We start from the raw sequence: 25,512 nt of genomic DNA on the forward strand, positions 1-25,512 counted from the left end.
AGCTTATTTTGTTTTTCTGCCCTCAGTGGCTAAAGATATTAGTTTTTGGGCCTCTTTAATAGCAGCTTGATTCAGGACTCCACAACTGAAAATGTTCAAGGTTTCCCACCAAGATCCTTAAGCATAATGTCATCAATTTAGTTAGTTGATGACAGCCTGAACAATACTGCCTTACAAAGGCAGTGAACAGTAACTACAGAAATGGTGAAGTTGAGAAAGAAAGGTTTCAGGTTGTTAGCTAAACTGTCTTAACATATATAAGGTGTAAAACTTTGATTTTATGCCTTTTAGGCTGATTATTAATCATTGTCAGTCTTAACATAAAACCTCAAAAAGTAGCCTAGATCACAGGGAAAATGCAGTATTTATAAACAAAATGTCTTCATTTCTTTAGCATTCTTGTCCATTTGAACAAATGTGCTAGTTTTAATTTAATACATTTAAATGTGATTAAAAGTTTGACCACATCAAATCAAAGGAATTCCTAGAGTCAGAGGCTTTAGAGACGGCAGTTGATGCTACTTTGCTAAGCTAGGCTAGTTAGCGTTTAGCAGGACTAGCTTATCTGGAGTTACTTTTCCCCCTTAATGATTGGATTTTGCTTCTGCTTTATGTGGTACAACAACCTCAATACTATGTTGGGGCATCAAAACTGAATTGTCAATTACAGTAATCAGGCAGGACAAAGTGGTCTGTAGTGTTAGCTAGCTACAGCTATCTGATCAGCTAACGTTAGCTAGCCCGAGTCTAACACATGTTAAGGTTTTACGCATGTTAAGATTGGACAAAGACGACAAACCCTATTTACAAGAACAGAGAAACATATTTTATTTTCATTTTTTGGCATTCAGAAGAATATTTGTTCCTGCTAAAATAGAGCATCCTCCATGAAATAAAAATGAATTCAACATCAATACAAAACATGACAGAATCCTACAACACAGGCTTAACTTATACAGCACTCCCAACAGATGGACATCACTTAGTTTGTGAAATGAACACCTGTACTGTATTTATATAATGATAGACAATGTATTCTCATTACTTATGGTTCTATAGGATCTCAATACAGACAATTAAAGTCCACAGGACTGTTTCCAAACTTTCAACTTCACTCTGGAAAAGTGTCAAACAGTGCGATGTTATGGCTCTGTTGTTATGTAGCACTTCAAACAGCACAGTGATAGCAGCAGCAACATTTGTGTAGATTCTTGTTTATAATACTTGCACAATGGTTACAGATATGGGGATTTAAAGGCCAACGCTGACATTGATATTGTAGATTTTTTTCCATTTGAATGCCTCAAGAACGACTATTATTCAATTCAAGTTGTATGCTTGGAAGCAAAACCTGAAATAAAACTGAATCCACACAATCATGTGACAACTAAAAGGCATTTCTAATCAAATTGATGAATATTAGCAGCTGGATCAGACGAGGGTGAGGGAGGTTTGACAGACTGACAACACTGAAGCTGTTAAAGGAAAAATCCTCCCACAACACACAGGAATGATCTCCGTTTTCAGACATCTGGTGTAAAAATATATGGAGTTGTGGTCAGAGAGGAACTGTCACATCTGAATCTTAAAGCTAGGGTAGGAAGTGTATTTCAGAAGCATTCTCTGTTATATTTGTTGAAATTCTCTTTACATCCTGAAAGCAAATAATAAATCAAATGCTCTGGGGGGAAAGTCCGATATCTGTGGCCGTCCCAGGCCTGTAATAAGCCCATCAATCATCACTACCTGCTCGCCCTCTGTCCGTGCACTCATTGCACCTGAAAATGTGTTTTGGGGGAGAGGATTTGGAGGGAGGCCTGCAGGGAGGGGGTGGGTTTTCTTTCAGTTGGATACTTTCAAAATCTAGCTGTCTCTTGATAGTTTCTCCAACGTTACCTACCCTAGCTTTAAATCAAAATATCGACCCTATTTAGTGGTCAAACTAAAACAACCTTCACGAGCTACAGCTTTTAAGCTCCAAAACAAAACATTTACAACTACTAAGACTGTGAAAGTGCTTTGGATGTTTTTTTCTACTTCCTGGAACTCATGGGGGTAAAGGGTCGAGTCAGACGTGGGGTTCCTGTCTGCACAAGCTTCCGGGTCTAGTCCCTGCTGCGGGGGTTATGTGGTGGAGGAGCTCCCTCCACAGGAGCTGAGCTGGGAACCGAGAGCAGCTGGCCGGCGTGCATGCGTTCATTGACGCGCAGCTGACACCCGTCCTGCAGCATCCGTAGAGCTATCTTGGCAATGTTGCGTGAATCGTCCAGGCCAGAGTGAGGACGGCCTTCATACTTCAGACCCAGCTTCTCCAACATGGTGCTCAGCTTCGTCTGTGTGCGGGGAACCTGGAGGGGAGGATAATGGGGCATAAAATTATTTTAAACGTTTCTAAGATCCTTAAATGCTACATTCGACATTTGCCATTAGCAGCTCCACGATAGACATTTAGTCACAAAACTGGTAACTGAAGTGAAGAGAAACACAGCAAATTGCATCATATATGATGAGTTTGATAGAATTAAAAAAATAAAAATAAAAATCCATATAATAAATTTTTGGGATAATTTAAAGAGCAGTGCCCAAAATAAGATATCATGTGCTGTGTTTAACTTGCTACAGAAACTGTATGAAAACAATAAATATCTTTCTACATGGATGCCTATGATTAAAAACTTTCTTCATAAATGTGGGTTATCATGTTTATAGCTCAATTGTGTTAATATATTACATTTTAGTTAAACCTCAAGAATATGGATCATCAGGACTTGCACGATTAGCTTTATAATAACCCTCTGTGTAATAATTATAGGTTTAAGGTTTTTCATAGCCCTGTACAAGACAAACTTAGATCGCCGTAATCTGCCAATTTCAAAGAGAAATTTATGTGACAATGTGTAACTTTATGATTGACAGAAGATCAAGATGACAAATACCATTACACATTAGTTTGTCTTAGATCTGATGATGAGAGAAAAAGATTAAATAACGCTACAGGATTCATCCAACCTGTTAAATGAAAAAATAAAAAATACTTCAACACTAAAACATCAAAGAGTTAGCCAATCTCACTAAGTTGTGAAGTTTGTTAAAATAATACCTGCTTCTTTTCGGTAACTACTGGACACTTATCACAATGTGCTTGTTTTCATATTTATTTATTTATTCATTACATTTTCTTCTTTATCGTATTGCATTTGCCCATTACTGAGGAATAACTGTGGCTTTTTATCAGAATCAGAAATACTTTATTGATCCCCGAGGGGAAACTCTTTAAAAATTAGTAACTTATGAGTAACTGTGTCCATAAACTTCCTTCAGGGGTCGTCGTAAAATAAAAATAAAATTCTTCTGTCTGCCATCTTAAAACTATTAAAAAACCCAAACCTTGTAGAAGTTTCCGTATGATTTCCTTATGTTAATCCACTTCTTTGCAAACTGAGGATATCTGATCCGGCTAATCCGGCACTGGATGTTGAGGAACTTGCTCATATCCCAGGCCCTAAAGAAGATGGAAAACAACAGCAGTGTAACTGTCAGTTAAGATGTCACTAAGCTGACGAGAAGAGACACACTTTTCGTTCAAATTCTGCAGTATTAGTGAATTCAAACATCATACCCATCAGTTAGAATGGCATATTTGTACTTTGTCCCGAGCTCCCTCTCCTGTAGCCAAGCTACGACCCGCTGAAGGACCGCAGGAAATGTGTCTGCATCATCGACCATTTTCTGCTCAACAAAACGACATTTTATTCATGTACACAAAAACATATACATATATATAACATTGTGATATAAACTGAGCTCAACTAACCTGTGTTATTCCTGTTAACTTCACACAAAAGTCTGAAAGCTGTGGGTTCAACTCTGGTTTTACATATTCCTGAAAGGTGTCCACCTGCAAAATAAATGGGGAAAACATTATCATAAATACAAAACTCGCCCTGCAAGTAAAAAAATAAACGACATCACAAACTCAACTTACAATTTCTAAAGTGTGCGTGTTGATAAGAACCATGGGGAACTCAATGATTTCATGATGGAAGTCTGCAGGATTATCCTCCTCACATGTTGCTTCAAAGTCCACCACACAGATGTAGTCGTAGTAGGTGTCAGTGGGTCCTCCCTCTGCTGCAGACTGCATCAGCTTCTGCTTCTTGTAGTGGCTCTTCAACCTCTTCTTCATCACATCCTTTACACCTCTTTACACACAAAGAGAAAAAAAAAGAGCTTAGGAAACACTTTTTCTATGTCTAGTAGCTTTCGATACTGGCGGTAGAAAAGTTTATCAACTGAGCTTGAGGTTTCTGCATATACATTTAATTTGTGTATTTTTTGTTGTTTGTTTTTCTTCAAATAGTTACCAAATGCAGCTGTAGATCCTTTTAAACTGTGTGTGTTCACTGTATTGTGGCTGCTATTACCTTGTGTCAAGCTGCAGCTGTGATAACTTGATCCGAAGCTCCTCCTTGGACATGCGGTTGATGTGTCCATTAGCCAAAGCGATCTCTTTGTACACCGGATGACTGAAGTCGCTGTTTGACTGAGACGGGGACACCTGAGGATCAGATTCTTCGGGAGGACATATCCTGCTGCAAGGCTTTGCCTGAAGAGGAATTGTCAGTCATTATACATACAGAGCATTAAGGAAGTCGTAGATCTGGTTTGTTTATAGAAAGAGATAATATTAGAGTAAATTCCAAAAATGCGTCTGCTCTGATGTGTAAAAGTGCACAGGTCAGAAATGTCACTCAATATCTTTCAACAGAGAACCCTCTTCACTTTGGTTTACAGATGGCAACAAATTAAAAGGAAAAAACAATATAAAGTGTCTTATTGAGGTGTTGGGCCACCACTAGCTTTCAGAACAGCTTCAACGCTCCTCAGCAGATATTTTAAAAGTCTCTTTCTGGATGGATGAACGCCTTCCTTCCAAAAAATATTCCCTCTTTTGGTGTTTTGATGATAGTGACGCTGTCTAACACAAGGCTCAAATCATTTTCATACCATTCAGTGAGCTCTCGTAAACTGTATGGAAACATCTGGATTCATTATGTTTCTTCACTCATTTATTAAGGTTTTTTCCTTTGTCACTCATCTGTATATTGATCAGAATTTAAGAAAACTATACCAATGATTTTGCTTTCCTTTACACGATTCACTAGAAATCAGGTATACTTTACATGGACATTATGTTTCATAAACTATATGCTGCAGGGATAAATGCAGCCACTTCTACCACTGTTGGTTCATTAGAAGACTACTTCAATATAAATCTCACTCTTCTGATCCATCAATGTGAATGACAAAATATCTTATTTCTATTCTTCCGCCATTTTGTATTTATTTATTTTAAAATCCCATGCTTTATGTCAAATGCAGGAGAGGGAATAATATTATAAGAATAACGTTATTTATATAGCACCTTTCAAAACAAAGTTACACACAATAAAAACAAATAATAAATGCAAATAAAACCCAAAACATAAAATATTAAACACGATAAAATAGGACAGGGATAGGGGTGGAAGGGAAGTGGGTGTTTCTGGGCAATTTGCTGATATTGTTTTGATGACTGACTGTTTCCCCAACAAAATCAAGAATAAATCTGTGAACACTGAATGACAAGAAAAAGAAAGGAGAAACATGATTAACTTAGCTTAATGTGCAGGTGATTATAGAAAATTGACTAAAACATGCTAAAACATTGACAAGGCTGTTTAACTCTTAGAAGAAAATGGCAGCTTTTATAGCTGGTTCCCTCTTACACGTTTTTATAGAAGTGACTTCAATTTAGTATACTAGGTTTTAAATATAAAAAGGTGCTAAATATAACTGTGAACCAAGTACTTGTTCATAGCAATTTGTATGCTATTACCGGACCTTTACAGATAAGAGACTCCGCGTTAAATTGCTTGTTTAATCTGACTGTATCTAATATCATAACATGAAGCTAGCTTGCTGCTAACACCAACCTGTTCATCTTCTCTTGTTTTAGACATCTTCACATTGACGTCCTTGGCGTGAATGTTCTCCTTGTGCTCATCCATTTAAAGTGAAAGTTAATCCAGAAACTAGTCAGCAATTTAAAAACAACCTAAAGTGAATTTAATTCAGGAAAATAACGTTACTGTCTAACGCTAGTGGTCTTGCTAGCTACACTTGCTAACATTAGCTAACAGGATAGCCAACATTCCTGTGTGACTTCTTCGCGCGTGTCTACTTTGAAGCCTCCGAGTACGATGCTAATTCGATAAGTTATTATTATATTTGTCAAAATTTAAATCTAACAACACATTTAATCGATACCGTTACTATTTCAGCGCCAGTTGCAGCTCTCCGCAGCAACATTAAACTTTTTAAGGTGGACAGTTATGACGACTTCCGCTTTGCGCCAAAACAACCTGACGCTCACGGCCGCCATCTTGTGTTGTGGATGATGCAAAAAACATGTCAAATACTGTATTTTGGCATATGTAGTATTTTTCAAAACATAACATGGATACTTACTTACTGGATTTTATTAATTTGATAATAAATATCATATTCACACCTGCAGAATGATGAGTTGCCTCTCTTTTGATTTATTATGCAGTTCTTTCACAAATATATATCGAAGATGTTAGGAAAAAATAAAAAAACTTATGTTGATGTTTCAAATTTTGTGTTGTGTTTATTTATTTATCTCTGCGCTTGTTGGTCTTGTCTATTTTTGCTATGCTCCAGTTCATTTTTCCATCTTTATTTTTCTTTCGTTTCTTGTTCTGTAAATTGTTTTTGTTTTTTGTATTCATAAATAATAGGAATGATCAAATGAGTTACATATTGATCTGTGTTCACACTATAGTTTATCAACTCTGAGAGATGGTCTTTTTAAATTTAGGAATATATTCTCATATTCATGTGTTTACAGTGCTAGAATTAGACATATCAACATTAGTAATATAGTGGCTACGATTTTGTTGATCAGATGGATGATATCTATAAAAAAATATCCTGTAAACTTACATCTTGAATAACACATATATAAAGTATGTATAATGTATAAAATAACACTGTTGGTCATTTTTTTCTTATATAACTAGTGTGTATTATAATCACAATTGTTTTCTTTTCTGTTTGTCTACTATTTTCCTCTATATGCGTTGGAAAAACAAGTGTCTTTACATGTCAAATTGATATTTATAAATAATCTTTTAAAACACTTCAATTTATCACACATTTGTGAAAGACTTTGGGCGATTGACGTGTAATTTAGAGGCACTGCTCATATCTGACAGCTAGGTGGCAGTCTCCTCTAAGTTTTATTCTGTGCCATGCATACATACATAGAATATAATGTATGTACATATATATGCCTTAGTAAATGTACAGGACTCAGTGCAGATGTTTGAACCTAACCTGGGCCATGCCTTCCTGAGGAATATTAACTCCAGAGGAAACAGAGCAGTGTGTAGGGCAAAGAGCAGGAGGCAAGAAAAGGAGCCAAACACCTTCTGAATAATGAATCGGAGGCTGGCAAAACTGGATAAAAGATTTATGATCCACAAAACAGCTGGAACATGGACTTGCTACTTGTTCTATGTGCCATAAAACACTGATGTATCCAACAGTTTAGCTAAAATGCTACAGTGTTTGGCACTCAATCAAATGAAAATGTCTTTCTTGATGGAGATCACTCAAAACCACCTGACATTTATTTCAAGATGCATCTGTGAATCCTTCAGGACTGAATTAATTTCCTGTCAGTCATCTGTCATTGCTTCACTTATCTCCAGAGGTGGAATAAGTGCTCAGATCACTAACATAAGTAAAAGTAGCAATACCACAGTGTAGAAATACTCTGTTACAAGTAAAAATCAGTTTATATAAGTAAAAGTACAAAAGTATTAGCATCAAAATATATGTAAGTAACAAAAGTAAAAGTACTCATTATGCAGAATGACCCATTTCAGAGTGATGCATATTATATTATTGGATTATTATCACTGATAGGTCAATGTTGCAGCTGATTACTTTATGTACTGCTGTGTAGCTAATATATCATAATGTATTTGTTGATAATATTTTGTATTAATAATCTGAGTCTGTAAAGTAACTAGTAACTAAAGTTATGGAGTAAAAAGTACAATATTTCCCTCAGAAATGTAGTGAAGTAGAAGTATAAAGTAACATAAAATGGAAGTGCTCTTGACATTTTTTAATTTGATTTGATTTTTGTGGCAAAATATAAGTGGATTGAATTGCACTTGATTTCATTTTCAGTATTATATCTTTTCTACAGCATTTAGAAATAGGCTATAAAGATCCTGGATTTTAAGTATCCATAAATTCACATCAGTAAATCACTATACCTACTCATAAAGCTTATAAAAACTGAAGTGAAACAAACATGTCAGCTAGCCAATAACTGCATTATAGATGCCACTAAATTATGTTCTGACTGTTCAGATACAGTCTGACCTGGTGATTTAATCTTTCAAGTTGACAAAAGGCTCCTTTAGAAATCCACACCATGTGCTTGGAATAGTTTTAATCCCTGGACAACCTCTTCATTCCCATATTATCCACATCTGAAAACACTGTGCCTGTCACCCTCCATCATTACACACTGATCCGTTTTTCCATGCTAGTCAATCTGTCTGATCCTCATCTCTATCATGCCTGGTTAAAAAATGTTCATGAGTAGGACACATTGTTTAAAATGGACATTTTGGGAAATACACATTCATTTTCTAGCCCAGGTAGCCTTAGATGAGAAGACTGATAGCACTCTTATTCCATTAAACATAAAGCTAGAGCCTGGTTAGCTTAGCTTTAGCTTAGTTTAGCATAAAGACTGAAAACGGGGGGCAAAGCTAACAAACCCGACTAGCAGCACCTCTAAAGCTCACTAATTAAATGTTTTAATCCTGGTTCAACCATGTAAAGCAACTAGTAACTTGGGTTTGCAAAGTGTTGTATATAAAGTTTATTATTATCTGTTTTTACTAAAACTGACATTGTGGTGTAATGGGCGGTTGGGTGCCAGAGTATTTCCAGGCACCGGACTCCAGGAAGTGACTGCACCAACAGATAGTGGCACATAATCCATCAAAACACCACAAAGTGCCTTTTTACACTTTGGTTTTTGTACGGATTAAACAAACAAGATATAACATGTTAATTAGCAAACTTTAGAGATGATGGTAGGTGGATTTTGTTACTTTTGGGCAGAGCCAGGCTAGCTGATTATGCTAAGCTAAGCGCCTCCTGACTGTAGCTTCATATTGGGAACTTACAGACATGACAGGGGTATTAATCTTCTTATTACAATACGAAGGAACAATGTGAGGGGAAAAAACTGAAATGTGAGTGGCCCAGCTAACTATTTATGATTTATCCAACAATTATAAGTATAGGTAAAAGTTCAAAATAACCAAAACTATGTGTTGCAGTAGTATTGAGCCTTATTTTGGTTTTGGGAAAAATGTAGGATATGTGGTTTTAACGTGGATGTTATGACAGCAAATAACTCTGGAGTCCTGAATACTATATATCTAATAATCTTTTGAATAGGCCTACTACAAAGAACACACTTAGTGCTTTTTCTCTACACCAACGCACCACATTGCGCAGCTGGTGGGTGTTTGTTAAGTAATTTACACCCATTTTATGTATGAATTCCTTATGATGCTTGCAGAGTGGTTTGATCCCTGTCCTCACATCGCATCACAGCCTGCCTGATGGATAATGTATAATGGATGGGATGTTAGGAATAAAAAATAAAAAAAGGACCAATAGGAAACAGAAAATCAGGAGCAATCTTACAAAAACAAAGATTTATTCTCTCATTTGAAAAAAAATATTATGGAAAACCCATAACCAGAAACTAATGCACATAGAAGAGACAGAAATTTTAAAATTCATTATGGACTTACAAATACAGCTTTTGAGAGGAGGTGCATGTCTCTCATGAAGAGGAGACAGAAATAGTGTTTGAGACAATTTGGAAAATACATCAAAGACTAATGGTAAGAAAACAAATGTAATTTCAGTGTTATTTAGAAAGGCTGAGGTGCCTTAAAAATCTCCATATTTGGCTTTTGAAGGGACGCAAACAGAAGTTGCACAGTAGAAGAAATAAGCTGCATTGAAAAGGCATCAGTCCCACTTCATCCCCCTCATCATCACAGTGATAAAGGGTGAGGGAGCATGGAGCTACATTGTTCAGTTTCCTCTGTCCAATCTGTAATGCTGCATTCATGTCACATGGGAAAAACGGTTGCTATGGTATTGATATTACCACTTATGGTTTTTAGTTTGTGGTAAATGCTGCTTGGGAAGAAGGGAAATGGAGATGATTTTTCTAGGTTACTGACATTTCAGTATTTTAGTGCAAGAACAGACATACTTATTACAAGTTAAAAAAAAAAAATGCAGGACTTTCTGTGCTAGTTTCAGAAATCATTTGAGTCACTTCCCAGCTGCGCTAGAGCGTCAAGTGTGAAAAAGGCTGAAAGGAATTATTATGAGCAATTCAAATGTAGTAGCAGTAATCACCCACGGTTTCTCCGTGGCTTAAAACAAGTTTCAACAGGTGGGAATCCTTTCAAGTCAAAACTTTGGTCAGAACATAGCTTAGTTATTCCCACCAGACATGAACGTAGCATAACACCAAAGACTTCACAAAAAAGTTAATTTGTTCTGTTCACCTCTTAAAAAGGCAGTTCAATAAAATCAGGATCTTTAAGTCAAACATGCTCGCATTTAGAGCTTTTCTCTAGTTGTCTAGGTTTTCCTCACAGTTTACATGCTAGCTGGTCGACGCTAAAGCTGCAGCCTTTGGAACTGAGTAAAGCACGTCAACTCACGGACCAAGTTTATTTCTCAAATAACTTTGAGAAGCAACTGTTACCCGAAAAACATAAAACAGATTTTACATGACAAAAACCCCCAAAGCATTAAATTAAGAAGACAGGAGGCAGTTTATAAGTGTTCCTTTAAAAGGAATAGTTCTGACATTTTGGGAAATATGCTTATAAGCTTTTTTTCTTGTACATGAACGTACACTCAGACAGACACAAACCCACACAGTTTAAAACAACAGCTTTAAAAATGTCCTTTTGAATGAGACACTGACAAGAAAAACATCACATAAATACATAAACATTTAAGTACAGACACACAGTACAAATCAACCTTCAGCTGGATGTGTCTTGTGTTGTCGCAGCTGGCTGGTGTACAAGGAGGCGTTCTGTGCAGGTTCAGGAGTGATCGACGGGCCACATACTGCCAGTGAGTGTTTGTTTAGAGGTGTGAGGTGCTGCTATAACAGATACACTTCCCTTTAAGGACAGGAAATATCATCATCCTCATCCATACCCTCAATAAAAGCCCACTCCTCTATATTTAGATTTTAGTGTCTGTTGTTGGTGTGATCAGAATCTTCTGATGACCAGATAGGGGCGAATCCAAAAGCCAATAATATGGCTGGCATCTGATCAATTTCAGCTGATTTCTGTCTTATTGGTCCGGTACTTTGGACTGTAATGATACACTGTTATGTCAGCGTTGTGCCACGTTTATACGTTTCAGCCTTGTAGACAGCACGTTATTAGAGCTTTGTCACAGTTCTGTTCACTTGGAATAACATATCAGTTTACATCTGTGTGTTGTTTGTTGTGCTGTGCAGGTGCATTCTGGGAAAAGGCTTTGTGGATTTGTGTGGACTCCATTTAGACATGCAAAGCCATAAATCAAGTCACTGTGGAGGCTAAAAATCGCTGGGGAACTAGGGCTAGTGTAAGGCTACATGTAAACTCCTCCCCAGTTCTTGTGTTGCCATGACGACACACCTCATGGAGACCTGGACCCAGGGTTGGCTAAAGTTTTCTGGTCTTATTTGTAGTCCTAGATCAGTGCGGGAGGACCAGTCGTTCCAAAGCGCACTGTAAATGTTCCCAGTTCTTCCACAGCAGCGCTAACACAGACACGCCCACGCAGGTGAGCGCCAGGTGAAGGCGGCTACGCAGCAGCGGGGCGGTGAACTTGGCCGCCGTGGAAACGCACACCAAGATCACGGTGACGATAGCCAGCATGATGTTGATGCACTTCCCCAGCAGCACCTTGGCGTCAGTGTTTTCCACCTGAACTGTCTGTTGCTGCTGCTGCTGGAGCTCGAGCTTAGACACGCGAGTCTGGCACGACTCCAGGACCTCCTGCACACGCACACACACACACACACACACACACTCTCTATGGTTAAGATCAGGGAAATACCTGAGAGCAATGAGTCACAAGGGAAGGGCAGTGAAACTGGATTAGATATGAATTAACATCAGCTGCATTAGAAATTAACAGGAGTTGAGTATCACATTAGAAATGAATGACAGATGCTGGAGGCACCTCTAGCAAGTATTGTCATTAGTGACTTATCTGTTAATTAATCATTTGGTCTAAAATAGTGAAAATGCCCGTCACTGTTTCCCAGAGCCCAAGGTGATGTTTTCATATGGGCCATTTTGTCCGAGTATAGAGCTGCCAAGTGGGAGGAGCGGCTGGTCCTGGAAGTATTTGTCCCCACTCTGAATTCCTGTTTAAAAATGTTCTTTTAATGATATCCTTTATGTTACTTAACAGAAACGTTCCCTGATAAGGTAACACCCTTATGGGCTTAAATTCTGACCATCAGTTAGAATTATTTATTTTGGCAGATGGCTCTAAATACCACAATACCCATGAGCCTCGGCTGCTGTTGCTACTGTATGGAGAAGAAGCCAGTCGGAGGTTCGAATCAGTGATAGCAAATTGAAAGTGCTTTGTTGTGCCATAGTTCATCCAACACTGACCCAGAATCTGAGAGTTGATTAATTTAAGCTGCACACTACAGTATATTTTCAGTTTTTCTTTAGCTTCGCCTCCCGTTAACATTCATTTTAAGCTCCATGGTTGAGTGGTGGTACCGAAATATACATTGGGATTCTCTTATCAAATTATGTACGCAGAAAATATCTGGTTCTTTGATAAAAAGTTGAAGGTAGAACTCTAATACAGTTGTACAGATAATTTAGTCACCACCAACAACAACAAATGGTACTTTAACATCCGGAACCAGGGGCGTCTGAAATAGCTCCTTACATTTGGCAACTCTATTCCATTTATAATGAAATAAAACAGATTTAAGACTCTGCAAACGGTGAATTTTTGTCATTTTTGCTTAATAAATGACTTAAACTATTAATAGACTATCAAAATTCAAAAATCTAAATAATAATTTCAGTTCAGTAAGTGTCTGTATAGTCAAAAACAGAAATTCCAGTGCTGTACTTCAAATATGTGTTAGTTAAAGGTTAAATGTGAGTGTGTGGTGCATTATATAACTGCTACTTATAGGCTAACTGTGTGTCTGTGTATGTACGGCATATAAAAACACACATTACCTGTATGTCCCTGGCCCTCTCGTAGGCCTGGTAGGCCACCTTCTCCTCAATACTGGCCAGTTCCTGCTTCAGATTACTGGTCTCGTGCTGGTGGAGCTCTGTCAGGTCATTTAACTGGTCCTCCAACCGCTCATACCTGACAGACAGAAACACACACACACACACACACACACACACACACACACACACACACACACACACACACACACACACACACACACACACACACACACACACACACACACACACACACACACACACACGCAGAGTAGGTGGAGGCAGAGAGCCAAGGAGATGCAGAACAATGCATAATTGAGTGTGTGTGTGTGGGCGAGTAACAGTACAGCAGTTTATCTACTACTGCAACTAAGCTGCTGAAAACATTTGCCCTTGGTTGACTGAGCAACAGTCTGGGGGTTTGTGTGTAAGTTCCACTATCTATTTTTAAATAACAAAAGCTTATAATAATGGCCCCTCTAAAACTGTCAAAAGCACTTTAAAGTTCAACAGCAGATATTTAAACAAAATTTGCCCAGTTAGGAGTGAGGATTACTGGATTCCTGGAGCAGAAGTATAAATATTTGTTGTCATCAATATTTATTTCGATATGTTTAAATATTTTAGGTTGTAATATATAGCTGATCTAGATGAATGATTTCCAGCTTTTGTGGCTTGTGACCGCTTAAAATGAAGCAATATCTACTTGTGACCCTTCATACGTCTACAGGTTACGGCTTCAGTGTGGCCGTTCAACCAAAGAGTAATTTTTCCTTCTGGGGCGGTTTCATTTGAAGGACTTTTAGAGGCATGAGGAGGATAAAGTATCCAAGATTTTGAAAAAAAAAAAAAAAAAAAAAAAAAAAAAGCAAAACATTTGAGAAAAGCCAGAAGAAAATATACGTAATTTGACCAAAATATATATAGTTTTTCTTTCTTATCTCTTTAATCTTCTTGGACCCCTCAGATTTATGTTAGCTCCTGGCCCCCAAGTTAGGATTCACTGATTATATAGATTATATTATTGGAAAAGATTGTGATGGCCCTTTTTGGTTTGGTCCTTTTATTAAAGCGCACCTCTCCTAACCTCAACTACATGACACATAATATGGTCTGGCTACTGATGACTGTTTACCCTTAACTCAGAATATAGTGGACTGGAGACTATATTTAAATTAATTTGATTATTTACATATTTGCGTATTATCTTTCATCTTTGTATCTTTTAATATTTGTTTTTTCCCCCCATATTGTATTGATTCAGTTGTGTGTGTATATAATTATGTTTTAATCTTATTATTCGAACCACAGTGATGTTTATGATGTGTTAAATGTGGTAATGTCCTGTTCTATGTGTTGCTTTCTGTTTAAATTCAATAAATTGCACTATATACTATAAAGACTCCCAGTCATCACACACTGAGGAGGGCAAAGCCTGAAACATCCATGTGTTTACTGTTGCTATTAATCTAATAGAGTGTGGCTTTACCGACTTATTTATGTATTCTACTTTGGAGTGTATTTTGCTGACCATCACTTGGTATGTGTGTCCTGTATGGTACCGATATTGGCAGGGTAAGTGGTTAAATTCCTTAATCCATCCTAAACACGTGTGTGTGTGTGTGTGTGATGCTGTACCTACCTGTATCTCTCCTCCTGCATCATCTGTGTGAAGTAGCTGTAATCTCGTTTGAACTGTGAATTCAGAGTCTCCATGTCCTCTGCCAGCTGTGCCTGAGCCTCCCTGATATCCCGCACCATGTCCAGCACCTCCCCCAGCCGCCCGTTGGAGTCTGACCTCCCCGGACCTCCAGACCCCGCCCCCGAGCCCCCGGCCAGATTCCCGTTTGAGTCAGCGGATGCAGACGTCCCCGTGGAGCACTCGTCATCGCTCTGGTACTTGGTCGCCTTGGCTACTGTGTTGGCACTGCCGCTCAGACCTCTCGCCCCGCCATCCACCTGCAGCCCCGACCCCGCCTCCATGGAGCTCTTGAGGTGTGCGATGTTGTCAGCGCTGCCAAACTTGTTCCTGATGAGGTTGGCGAACTCCCGCGACTTGTTGAAGAAGAACGGTGGTGAGAGCGACACCCCGGGCCCGATTGTCTTCACTTTATCCAGTGCCGGATGACGTCCAGTGGCACTGACGTCCCGCAGGCTGCCCTCCTTGCTGTGAGTCCCAGACTCCTTGTTGCTGCCATCTTTGTGGCTGTGTTTCCCGTTGGTCTCGCTGTCCTTCACGCGACGGTGGTACTGCTCCAGCTTCCTCTGCAGCCGGGCGATGGTGTGCGCCGACTTCTGGTTCTTCTTTTCAAAGACCTGACGTATTCGTCCTACCTGCTGCTTGTCAGCGTTGTTCACCAGCTTCAGGTACTCTGCGACATTCTGGTCCCGAGCCGTCTGCTCCACCTTAATCTGCTCCGTCACCTAAAGGGAGAATGAAGGGAGAAAAATTGATTTCTCATGAAAACAATCTGATACCTTATGTAAACCTCTCTGTGTGGAACTGATTAAGATGTGTGTGTAAGTTAACATGCGGCCGTAATGACAGATCACATCTTCACTATAAGTGGAGAGGGTAATACAACAACATGCTTTTTAGGATTATTAAAATTTTATTATATGAGGTTTATGAAATTTTGTCACTGCACTGTATCAACCTCACAACAATAGACACACCATCGTGTTTTTGTGGAATACATGTAACACACACAGTTTGTGTTGCAGCATTACTGGTGTTGTGTATAGATAAAAAGTGTTATTATATGCTTCAATATCTCTTAACCAAACCACTTCGACTGGTAAAGTCTGGTGAAGGCCAAACCAACCTGCTAAACGTAGCTCCTCCATAGTGTTTTTTTTTTAACTCCAGTTGCTAAAAGTTTGTTGTTAATAAGATGTAACGTCACTACTGGTTTCCTGAGCTGTTGTCCTTTATCAAACTCTGTTAAACATGTAATAAAATATATTCCGTCCATGCAAAGTTTCAAAATGATCCAGATTAAAGTGCAGAAAATGTCAGAATGTTAGAAAAACTGTATGGAGTACATTTTTGGTAACATTAGCTAAAAGTGATTGGCAACACTTCTGGTTTTACAGAAAGGGTCTACCATTGCGTTCACATTAAAATGCATTTATTGTGAAGCACATGCAGGAAGTGGGGAAGCATCAGCTGTAGCTTTACGCATGTTAACTTAGTAGTAGTAGTGCTAATTTCACACTATTCCACTGATACGCAGATGATGGTAATGCACCAAGAAACACAGCAATGTGCCAACAAATGCAGAGAAGAAGAAGACTGGTAGCTAGCAAACACGGATGAATGAACAAACAATGTTGGATTAAAATGTTAAGAAAACAAATCTGCTTTGAAAGTGTTTTATGAGAAAGGAAATGCATTCAACACGTTTGTTTGACCTCAAGCATTCACACCAAGAGCTTTGTTGAGTAAAACTAAATGTAAACATAATTTTTGTTTGTTTTGTAGTGCTTTGTATGTCACTGGGAGCAGTAATTCATTATATCATTTTGTTAATAATCTCTTCTTTGCGTTTCAGTTACGGTCCCAAAATGCTTTAAAAAAATTAGGATAAATCACTAAATCAACTGAGAGAGAATGAACTAAATTGCATTGATGCCTAATATTCTTATGGTGGAAATAATTCCACTCTGAGAAACTTTTCTACCATTTGTAATGAAAGCTGAGACAACAAGGACTATAATGAAAATGAATCAGAAGATGGGGTGGACTACAATTTTTTGTTAATTCAACCAACTTTAACTGCTATACAGAGTACCATCAAACCGAGCTAAGGAGATACTTAATTCAGTCTATTACTTTTGTGAGGTGTTTGTTCAGAGGGCCCACGTGTCACTTGCGTAGACACCGCTCTGCAAGTCAAACACAGTAAATCTACAAAGAGACTAATGTTTCCTCTGACCTTGAGGATCTTCTGCTGCAGGCTGTCGATACCAAGCGCTCCTTTGGTGAAATCCAGGCCCACTCCGTCATCTCCAACACTGTCCACCACGTCCAGGTTGGACTCGGAGCCGCCACGACGAATGGGCACCGGGATGCTGAGGATGTTGACATCGCTACTGCTGCGCTCCGCCTATGGACACACATACAAAAGAATGAAGAGGAATGAAAAAACAAAAGAAACAAACAAAAAAATCAAAAAATAGTGAAGCCCGAGGTGACGTCTTAAAATGGCTGTTCTGCTCGACTAACAGTCCAAAACCCCCAAATATTCAGACAGTGATATATGACAAAGAAAAGCAGCAAATCCTCTCATTTGAGAGCCTGGAACTAGAGAAACGTGGCATTTTTTTTAACTTTTTTTGCTTGAAAAATGACGATTAATCGATTATCAAAATAGTAATAATATTTTTCTGTCCATTAACTAATCGAGTCAGCTTTAAGTGATATTATTTCAAAAACAAACATTCAGTATTCAGTGTGTCATCTCGAGTGGAGCTGAAAATCTAAAGCCAGACAACATCTGATACTGTCATTATAGCCTTGGAGATGTATTGCCTTTCACAAATAGGTATACCTATGATAATGACTGTTGTTGAAACTAGTACTTGAGAGGCACAAAATTATATAATGCCTCGTTCAACAACTTCAGAGAGAAAATTAAAGCTCCTCTGAAGTACAATAAGTGGTATACTGATAATATAAAATACATATATTGCAAATAAAAGACTTGCACTGACATCAGGCACTGCAGCCTGTATAGGCTTTCAGGCTAAACTATGTGCCAAAAACCTGCTGCACAATCTCGTGCCATTGATATAAAATATCAGGTGTGTTGTGGCCTCGTAGAAAAGTTTCTATCATCTTCTGAGTTCACTATTATATCTCTCGCTTAACTGTCTGTTTTGTCTCCACACACACACACAACCACATTGGCAAGAAAGACAGAAAATAAGAGCAGAGCTAAAAAAGAAAAACAAGAGGATCAAAAGAGTATTGAGTGCTTAGTCTTGAGAGGATTCTTGTGTTTAGACTAGAGGGAAATAGGGAGGAAAAAGGCAGCTGATGAGAGTAAATCTGTCTTAAGACTGTAAAATGGTCAGTTAGTGGAGCAGTGTGGAGGCCAGGGCTCCAAACAAACAGCCCCCAGCGCCCCTTGTTCTGAAAATCCACTCTCTGTATTGACAAAAGCAGACGATTATGTAAGGCAACCTAAAATATTAGTATGTGGTAACTCTAGTTGCCACGGCAGCAAAGCGCACACGGACAGACTAAGCTCTAAGATGCACACAAATGAGCAAACTGCTGACATACCCTGAAGGCGGGCTTTTTGGCTTTATTCTTTTTTGTCTTTTTCTTACACACAGACGAGCAGAATACATGACGCTTTAATTGTGTCCTGTGGCTTTTGGCTGTACAGCCTGTGATACATCCTGCAGAGTCAGCAATCATCATCCCTAGCAGTGAATAATATTCCTACAATATCAAACAGTTACAGTAACTTATTTAATTAACAGAGAGTCATTCATGTGAATCCATTGTTCTGAATTAAACTATACTTCTTGCTACTCCTGAGTACAGATGGCTAACACCCTCAGAACATCACACATCCATCGGTCCAACCAGACGGCCAGAAATGCAGCCAGAACAAACCTGTGTTGTAAATAATTCTGATACAAACAACATTAAGTAAAAATATAGAACATTTGTGGTTTCTAGCTTCACAATCTGAAGATCTGTTTGGTTTCCTCTCTTTTATAAAAACGATAAAATAAACAATGTGGGGATTTTTTGGTGGTAAGACTAAGAAGCAGTTTTTACGCTCTTGTAGCTTGTGATGAGATTTTTTAAAAACAATTTATAGCTGTAAGGATGAGGCCATTAACCCTCAAATGTCCAGTCACCCAGAGACACCATTCAGGTTTTATTTGTATGCCATGCAGTATACCTGGATTATGTTTCCAAATTATCTCAGAGTAACCCAATCCCCTAAGAAATAATTCACTAGCCACCAAAAAAGTCTATAAAATTTTCTGATTAATTAAATGTCCATTTAATTGTTCAGCTATACTGTATTTTCTGTAAATTTAGTCTCCCTACATGATGACCTAAATGTGGTTTCAGACGGAGAAATGCTCTTATTCCCTTAATTTTAATGTACTTCATTTTTTTGTGCCTAAAAGAGGAGAAAGATTTTGTGTCAAAAAATAACACAGCCTAAAAGCGGAACTCCACCTATTGTACACATCAAAGTCTGTTTACAGGTCTTGGGGAGTACTTCTGCATATGTGAAAAAAGTTGTATAAAGCCTTTTGCGGCTCCACAGGAAGCTGTGTGAAGTCTGATAAATCTGATAATGTCTACAAGTTTGAAAATGAAAAACAAATGAGGGTGTGGAGTTAGAAAGAAGTGAGCTCACCTCACCTCTGTAGCTCGCTCCTCATCTCTGCTTGAGGCTAGCAGCTAGAGGCAACATTAGCCGCTACTAGCATAACACACCCGAATCTCTAACCGAACTGTCGCTGTTCAAGTTGCATTGTGGGTAATATTAGGTACCATGTTTTGACAAGGAAGAAGAATGTGTGGAGTAAAAAAGATGACATCACTGATTCTGCTGCATCAATTTTGATACCATTTTTTTTTTAAACTGTCCATCACGAGTCGACAATGTTAAAGGAGTGCAAAGCTAAATCGGTACTCTTTTAAAAACACACCCTGTATAATTTGTGTCTACTCCTTTAGGTCATTAACTAGAATTAATGATGATCATCCTTGTATCAAGTGGAAGTTTCATCTAAATTTGAAGAAGTTCCTGAGATATCGCGTTCAGAAGAATGGGATGGATGTGAGGTCACAAATGAACTTGACCTTTGACCACCAAATTCTAATCAGTTCATCCTTGAGTCCAAGTGGACGTTTGTGCCAAATTTTAAGAAATTCCCTCAGGGTTTTCCTGAGATATCGCGTTCATGAGAATGAGACGGATGGACGAAAACATAATGCCTCGGGCCACTGCTATCGTCGGCGGGGAGGCATAAAAACTCCCAAATTCCCAGAAACAATACCATAATCTCTGGCAACACACATTTCTTACATGTTAATATTAATGTGACTTTTCATACTACTAGCGTCAAAAGTGCTAGCATCCCGCTGGAACGGTGGGTGGTAATAGGTTAATCTGAAAAATAATTAACAGATAATTCAATAATTAAAACAGAATAAGTCCTTATCAGCTGCAACCTGAGTTATTACAAAGCCTCTAATAATTAGTACATGATCACACTGTGAGCCCATAGCAACAGTACATCATCTTCCTATTGCAGCATACACTAAAAGTCCTGCTTTAAACTCACAAAATACTCACAATCTTGAATTAAATTGGATTGGATTCAAGGTTGTGTGTTTGTAAAAACACGCTTTCATCTGCACAAACCAAACATTTTTGCCTTCCCTCCTTTGCTGCCTCTCGCACACAAACAGCCTGGTCATAAATCAGCTGGTTGCAGGAGATTCTAGTGTGTAAACATGCGGTTAGTAGTGCCTCACACTCGGCAGTCCACACACGTATTGAACATCCACTGGAAAGTGGGTCTGAGGTTGAGAGTGGGAAAGTACTAACATGTGAACACAAATGTCTCTGAGGACACGTGTGTCTGTTTTACAGAGCAGATGTCTGGCCACTACTCATCCTATGACCTTGGTCTGCACTGAGGCCATTTAGATTATTATACAGATGGGCGGACACACAGCCAAAACACACAAACAACATAGCATCGCATGGGAAATACAGAGGAGCTATTTGGTTACTTGTGTGAAACTAGGCGATTCAACTCGTCTCCCAGAAATAAAAAATGTATGAATGGATGTGAAAGCAGAATGTGCTTCCCTTAAGAGTGAAACAAAGGCTCCAATCGTTTTCATTGGAGGGAACTACTGGCCAGAAAACTTGCTGCAGAAATGCTCTAAATTTGATTTTCCACAGCAGACAGCCTACAAGTGAAAAAGCTAACAAAAACATGTACAGTTCTGGTGGCTTAGTTGGTTAATTTACATAACATCTGCAGATTCCTGGGTTCAAATCCGGTCTGGAAGCTTTGATGCACATAAAAACCATCTATTTATACATATACAAAAATCTCACATGCTCTACTGCTTTTCAATTCAGGAACAATGGTCCTTGTTTACTGTAAACTATTTCTGAAAGGATCAGTCAATTCATTGGTTCACGATCAACAGGTTTGGTAATCGTTTAAGTCATTTATCATGTACAACTTGTCAAATACTTGCTGTTTCCAGCTTCTCAAGTGTTGTAAAGTAAATATCTTTGACTTTTGAACCTTTGGTCTCACAAAACAAGCAACTTGAAGATGTCAACTTGGGTCTGGAAACTTTTGTTTTCTAACACTATACAGAAGCAATTAATTGATTAATATAAAAAACAAGAAGAAGAGTCTACAGCCATGCTAGCGCCTTTGAGGCTATACTTAGGCACAGCAGTACTTTGAACTAAATGTTAACATTAGCAGTTAATGTTGGCCATTTTCACCATGTTAGTTTAGCGTGTTAACATGCTAACATTTGCTAATTAGCACTTAACACAATGTACAGTTAAGGCTGATGGGAATGTCATTAGTTTTGTAGGTATTTGATCATAAACCAAAGTATTGCACAATCTAAAACTAAAACTGACCTGATGATGGAGCGGTGATGAAAAGTTGCCACCAAAGTTATTACAATTAAACCTGAGAGGGACAGTAATTTGTATACCAAATTTCATGGCAATCCATCCAATAGTTGTTGAAACATTTCACTCAAAACCACTAATGTCAACCTCATGGTGGCGCTAGAGTAAAAGTCAGGGGATCATTAGAATCAGTAGGAAACAGTTTGGGAAACATTGTACAAAATGTTGTGCCAATCCATCTGGTAGCTGTTGAGATATTTCAGTCTGGACCAAAGTGATCGACTGACAGTCATTCCTAGAGCCATGCCGCTAGCGTGGCTAAAAATAATCTATAGATCAACTGATAATGACAGTAATAATCAAATCGAGGGCTTAAACTATTGCAAATTCAACAAAAAAACAACATGTAAAGCATACAAGATGAGGCAGATATAGTGTGTGTCTGTGCGTTGGTGTGTGATTTGCATTGGCGTTTTATATTCAAAATCTAAGATTAGAGACTGGAGAGGAAGCTTGTGATGTGTACTGTATGTGAGAAAGAGAGAGAGTGGGCCAGCTAGTGCTAGCAAGTGCTACTCCAACTCCCACTAAGCCATTGATGGAGCTGGGAGTGGGGACCTTGCCACGGGGAGACGACAGTCTGGCACAGACACACAGGAAATTGCCGAGGGAAACCTGTCTTTTGTTGCTCCAAGCACAGAGTCAGAAGTTAGTTATTCCTGCCTCCAATCCATCAATTTATTTTCCACTAACATGAGCCAGAGGTAGAGATAAGTCGGAAACAAAGAAACGGTAAACATGTCGTCCCTCATCCTCCCCTTCAGCTAATCAGTGTAATTTTGGCAACACACAGAGGCGAGACTCAACACTTTGTCAAAAACCAATCAGCAGCTTTCTTGCCAGTGACGAATTAACAAATCTATCCACAAAACTAATCCATCAAGTCAAGGCTGTTTACAGGGAATGTATAACTCCCTCTAAATGCTAGTTGAGTACATAACATGTTATTTGTCAACAGTCACACAGGAAGCTAGTGCAAGGGATGCTTGCAATAACATCTAAACTATACATATTAATGTGCTGATAAGACATCATACTCCGGTTGTATGTGTGTGTAGATAACTTGGTAACCTACAGGGCTGTAAGGGATGGTAATAGGCTATATGGAATAGAGCTGCAACAATTAATGCCAAACATTTGCTGGTTCCAGCTTCTCAAATGTGAGGATTTGATGCTTTTCAGATCAACAAACCATATGACGTAGTAGGAGAGCAGAAGCAAGTAGGAAGAAGAGCGAAAAAACATCTTTTCCATCAAGAAATGCCTTCAGTGCCTTTCTTTGCTCTTCTTTCAATGAAGAAATACTCTACAGTTCTGATATAACAGATAAACTTAAATCATTTATCAAGCAAAAAATGCCAAACATTTGCTGGTTTCAGCTTTCAAATAGTGAAAATTAGCCTTCCCTCTGTTTTCTGGAAGACAAACAACTAGAAGACACCTTGGGCTCATTATTTTGTGGCAATACAGATCAAACGATTAATTGATTAATTAAATAAATAAGTACATACATAAATAAACAAATTAATTTGTTTCTTATTTGTATCAGAGACAGAAGAATTAGTGTAAATATAAATTAAATATGTGAATTTTCAATTTAAATGTGTAAATAGGTGAAATAATGTATTTGACATACATGATTCTTTATTGGTCTTCTCCGTGACAAATGAGTGCTTAAAAAGACTGAATGTAACAGAGATTATACCACATTAGTCATCTATTAGTTGGCTCTAACCCAGCATGGAACCACACACTGAATTAAACTGGTATGTTTCAGTGTTGGGGAGGAAATAATGGCATTGGGAGAACCCAGATCCAGAGATTTAGTGGAGGCGATGTTTAAAACCAGGCTTCTTGAGCCAATCACAGGAAGCTACCTCACCATAGCGAGATGACATGTAATTGGCTTGTACATGGATATGACAGAGCTGCAATGTAACCATGGCAACAATCCTCATGCATTATGCTACATTTGGGGAGCCATACATTTTTCAAATAACATTTTTTTTAACTGTATTTTACACAAAATAATTTAAAAAGACTGAGTCTACAGCCATACTAACATGCTCACAATGACAATGCTACAATCCTGATGTTTAGAATGTTTTTAATCATGTTTATCATCTTAGTTTAGTGTGTTAGCATGCTAACGTTCGCTAATTAGCACGAAGTACAGCTGAGGCTGATGGGAATGTGATTAGTTTAGTAGGTCTTCAGTCATAAACCAAAGTACTGGATAATTTAAATTTTGACTTGATGATGGCGCTAGATGAAGAGTTAAGGATCATTTAAGTTATTACAATAGCAACAATGCTCATGTCCAGAGGGGGACATGAACGTTCGTACCAAATTTCCATCCAACAGTTTTGAGACATTTCACTCAAAACCCTACATGTGAAACTCATGGTGGCGCTAAAGGAATCAGCTGTCAGGGATCATCAAAGTCAGTAGGATTCATCTTCTGGGGAACATGGATGTTTGTCTCAAATATAATTATTGTTGAGATGTTTCAGTTTGGACCAAAGTTGTTGACCAGCTGACCAACATCCCTAGAGCCACATCGCTAGCTTGACTAAAAATGGATGATGATTATATGTTTTTCTGTTTTGTTTTCTTTGGTAATTTTCCAAGCTGCCAGTGTTCACCTCCTCCAACATTATCTCTTTCTTACCTAACAGTACAGGATATACAGCAGCTCTTTGGACAAATATGGAGATGTACTCAGACACTATTTAGATATTGAGGTTTTGAAAGGCTAAATCCAGCAAACCCTGTTAGAGTTGCCAAGGCCACTCTGTTCTAACAGAATCGAGAATAACACAGATGAGTACCCCTGGTAATTTATGACTGCACTTCCTGGGGGCTCCAGAGAAAGCTCGTACACCAAGCCTAATGCATCATGCTGCCACATAAATAAGGTACAGGTTACACAAACCACTGCACCTGCAACTGAATTCAAATCCATTCAAGCTGTGAGACACAAATCGACTCTGAAATGCTAAAAAGCAAGGGAGCATTTTGCGCAGGCGGATGACTAAAACTCTTTCTGGAACAAGTCAAACAAAAATGGGTAAAAGATTATTGTTTGTGCTGTATGAATAATAAATGAAACAGTCCCATACTGGGTCTCTAATAGTGTTATTCATCATTAAGATTACCCTTGTGCACTCTGCGGGATACTAAACACTGTGCCGTATAATTTCCACATTATCTTAATTCAGTTTTCTTAACTTTTACATCACCACCATACTTCTACCTCCACTGCTGTAATTTGAGGGCTCGAAACTTCTCTGATCTCCAAAGCAAACTTCTCTTTTCTCCTCAGTTGACTTCAATGGAACAGATATTAATAATTAAGCAGAGGAACTCCCTAT

At 38.4% G+C, this 25,512-nt stretch overlaps 2 protein-coding genes across 4 annotated transcripts in view; both read right to left on the bottom strand.

Moving 5' to 3' along the window:
* Window positions 1–803: 803 nt before the first annotated feature.
* Window positions 804–6,399, bottom strand: eri1 (exoribonuclease 1). Its single transcript, XM_044186188.1, has 7 exons — window positions 5,976–6,399; window positions 4,425–4,606; window positions 3,986–4,202; window positions 3,815–3,898; window positions 3,620–3,729; window positions 3,388–3,502; window positions 804–2,348 (listed from the first exon to the last, which is right to left on the bottom strand). The coding sequence occupies exons 1-7, from the start codon at window positions 6,048–6,050 to the stop codon at window positions 2,106–2,108; spliced, it is 1,026 nt and encodes a 341-aa protein (XP_044042123.1). The 5' UTR covers window positions 6,051–6,399; the 3' UTR covers window positions 804–2,105.
* Window positions 6,400–9,806: 3,407 nt separating this feature from the next.
* The window catches only part of LOC122871266 (transmembrane and coiled-coil domain protein 3-like), a 48,696-nt gene continuing 32,990 nt past the window's right edge, over window positions 9,807–25,512 (bottom strand). For all 3 annotated transcript variants that reach the window (XM_044186179.1, XM_044186180.1, XM_044186181.1), the window contains exons 2-5: window positions 17,357–17,527; window positions 15,061–15,842; window positions 13,422–13,557; window positions 9,807–12,200 (exon numbers count right to left, since the gene is read on the bottom strand). In XM_044186179.1, the coding sequence (XP_044042114.1) occupies window positions 11,898–12,200; window positions 13,422–13,557; window positions 15,061–15,842; window positions 17,357–17,527 (1,392 nt within the window). In that variant the 3' untranslated portion in view covers window positions 9,807–11,897. The remainder of the gene's footprint in view (window positions 12,201–13,421; window positions 13,558–15,060; window positions 15,843–17,356; window positions 17,528–25,512) is intronic.

This window comes from Siniperca chuatsi, linkage group LG23 (genome assembly GCF_020085105.1).
Source record: "Siniperca chuatsi isolate FFG_IHB_CAS linkage group LG23, ASM2008510v1, whole genome shotgun sequence".
Classification (NCBI taxonomy): Eukaryota; Metazoa; Chordata; class Actinopteri; order Centrarchiformes; family Sinipercidae; genus Siniperca; species Siniperca chuatsi.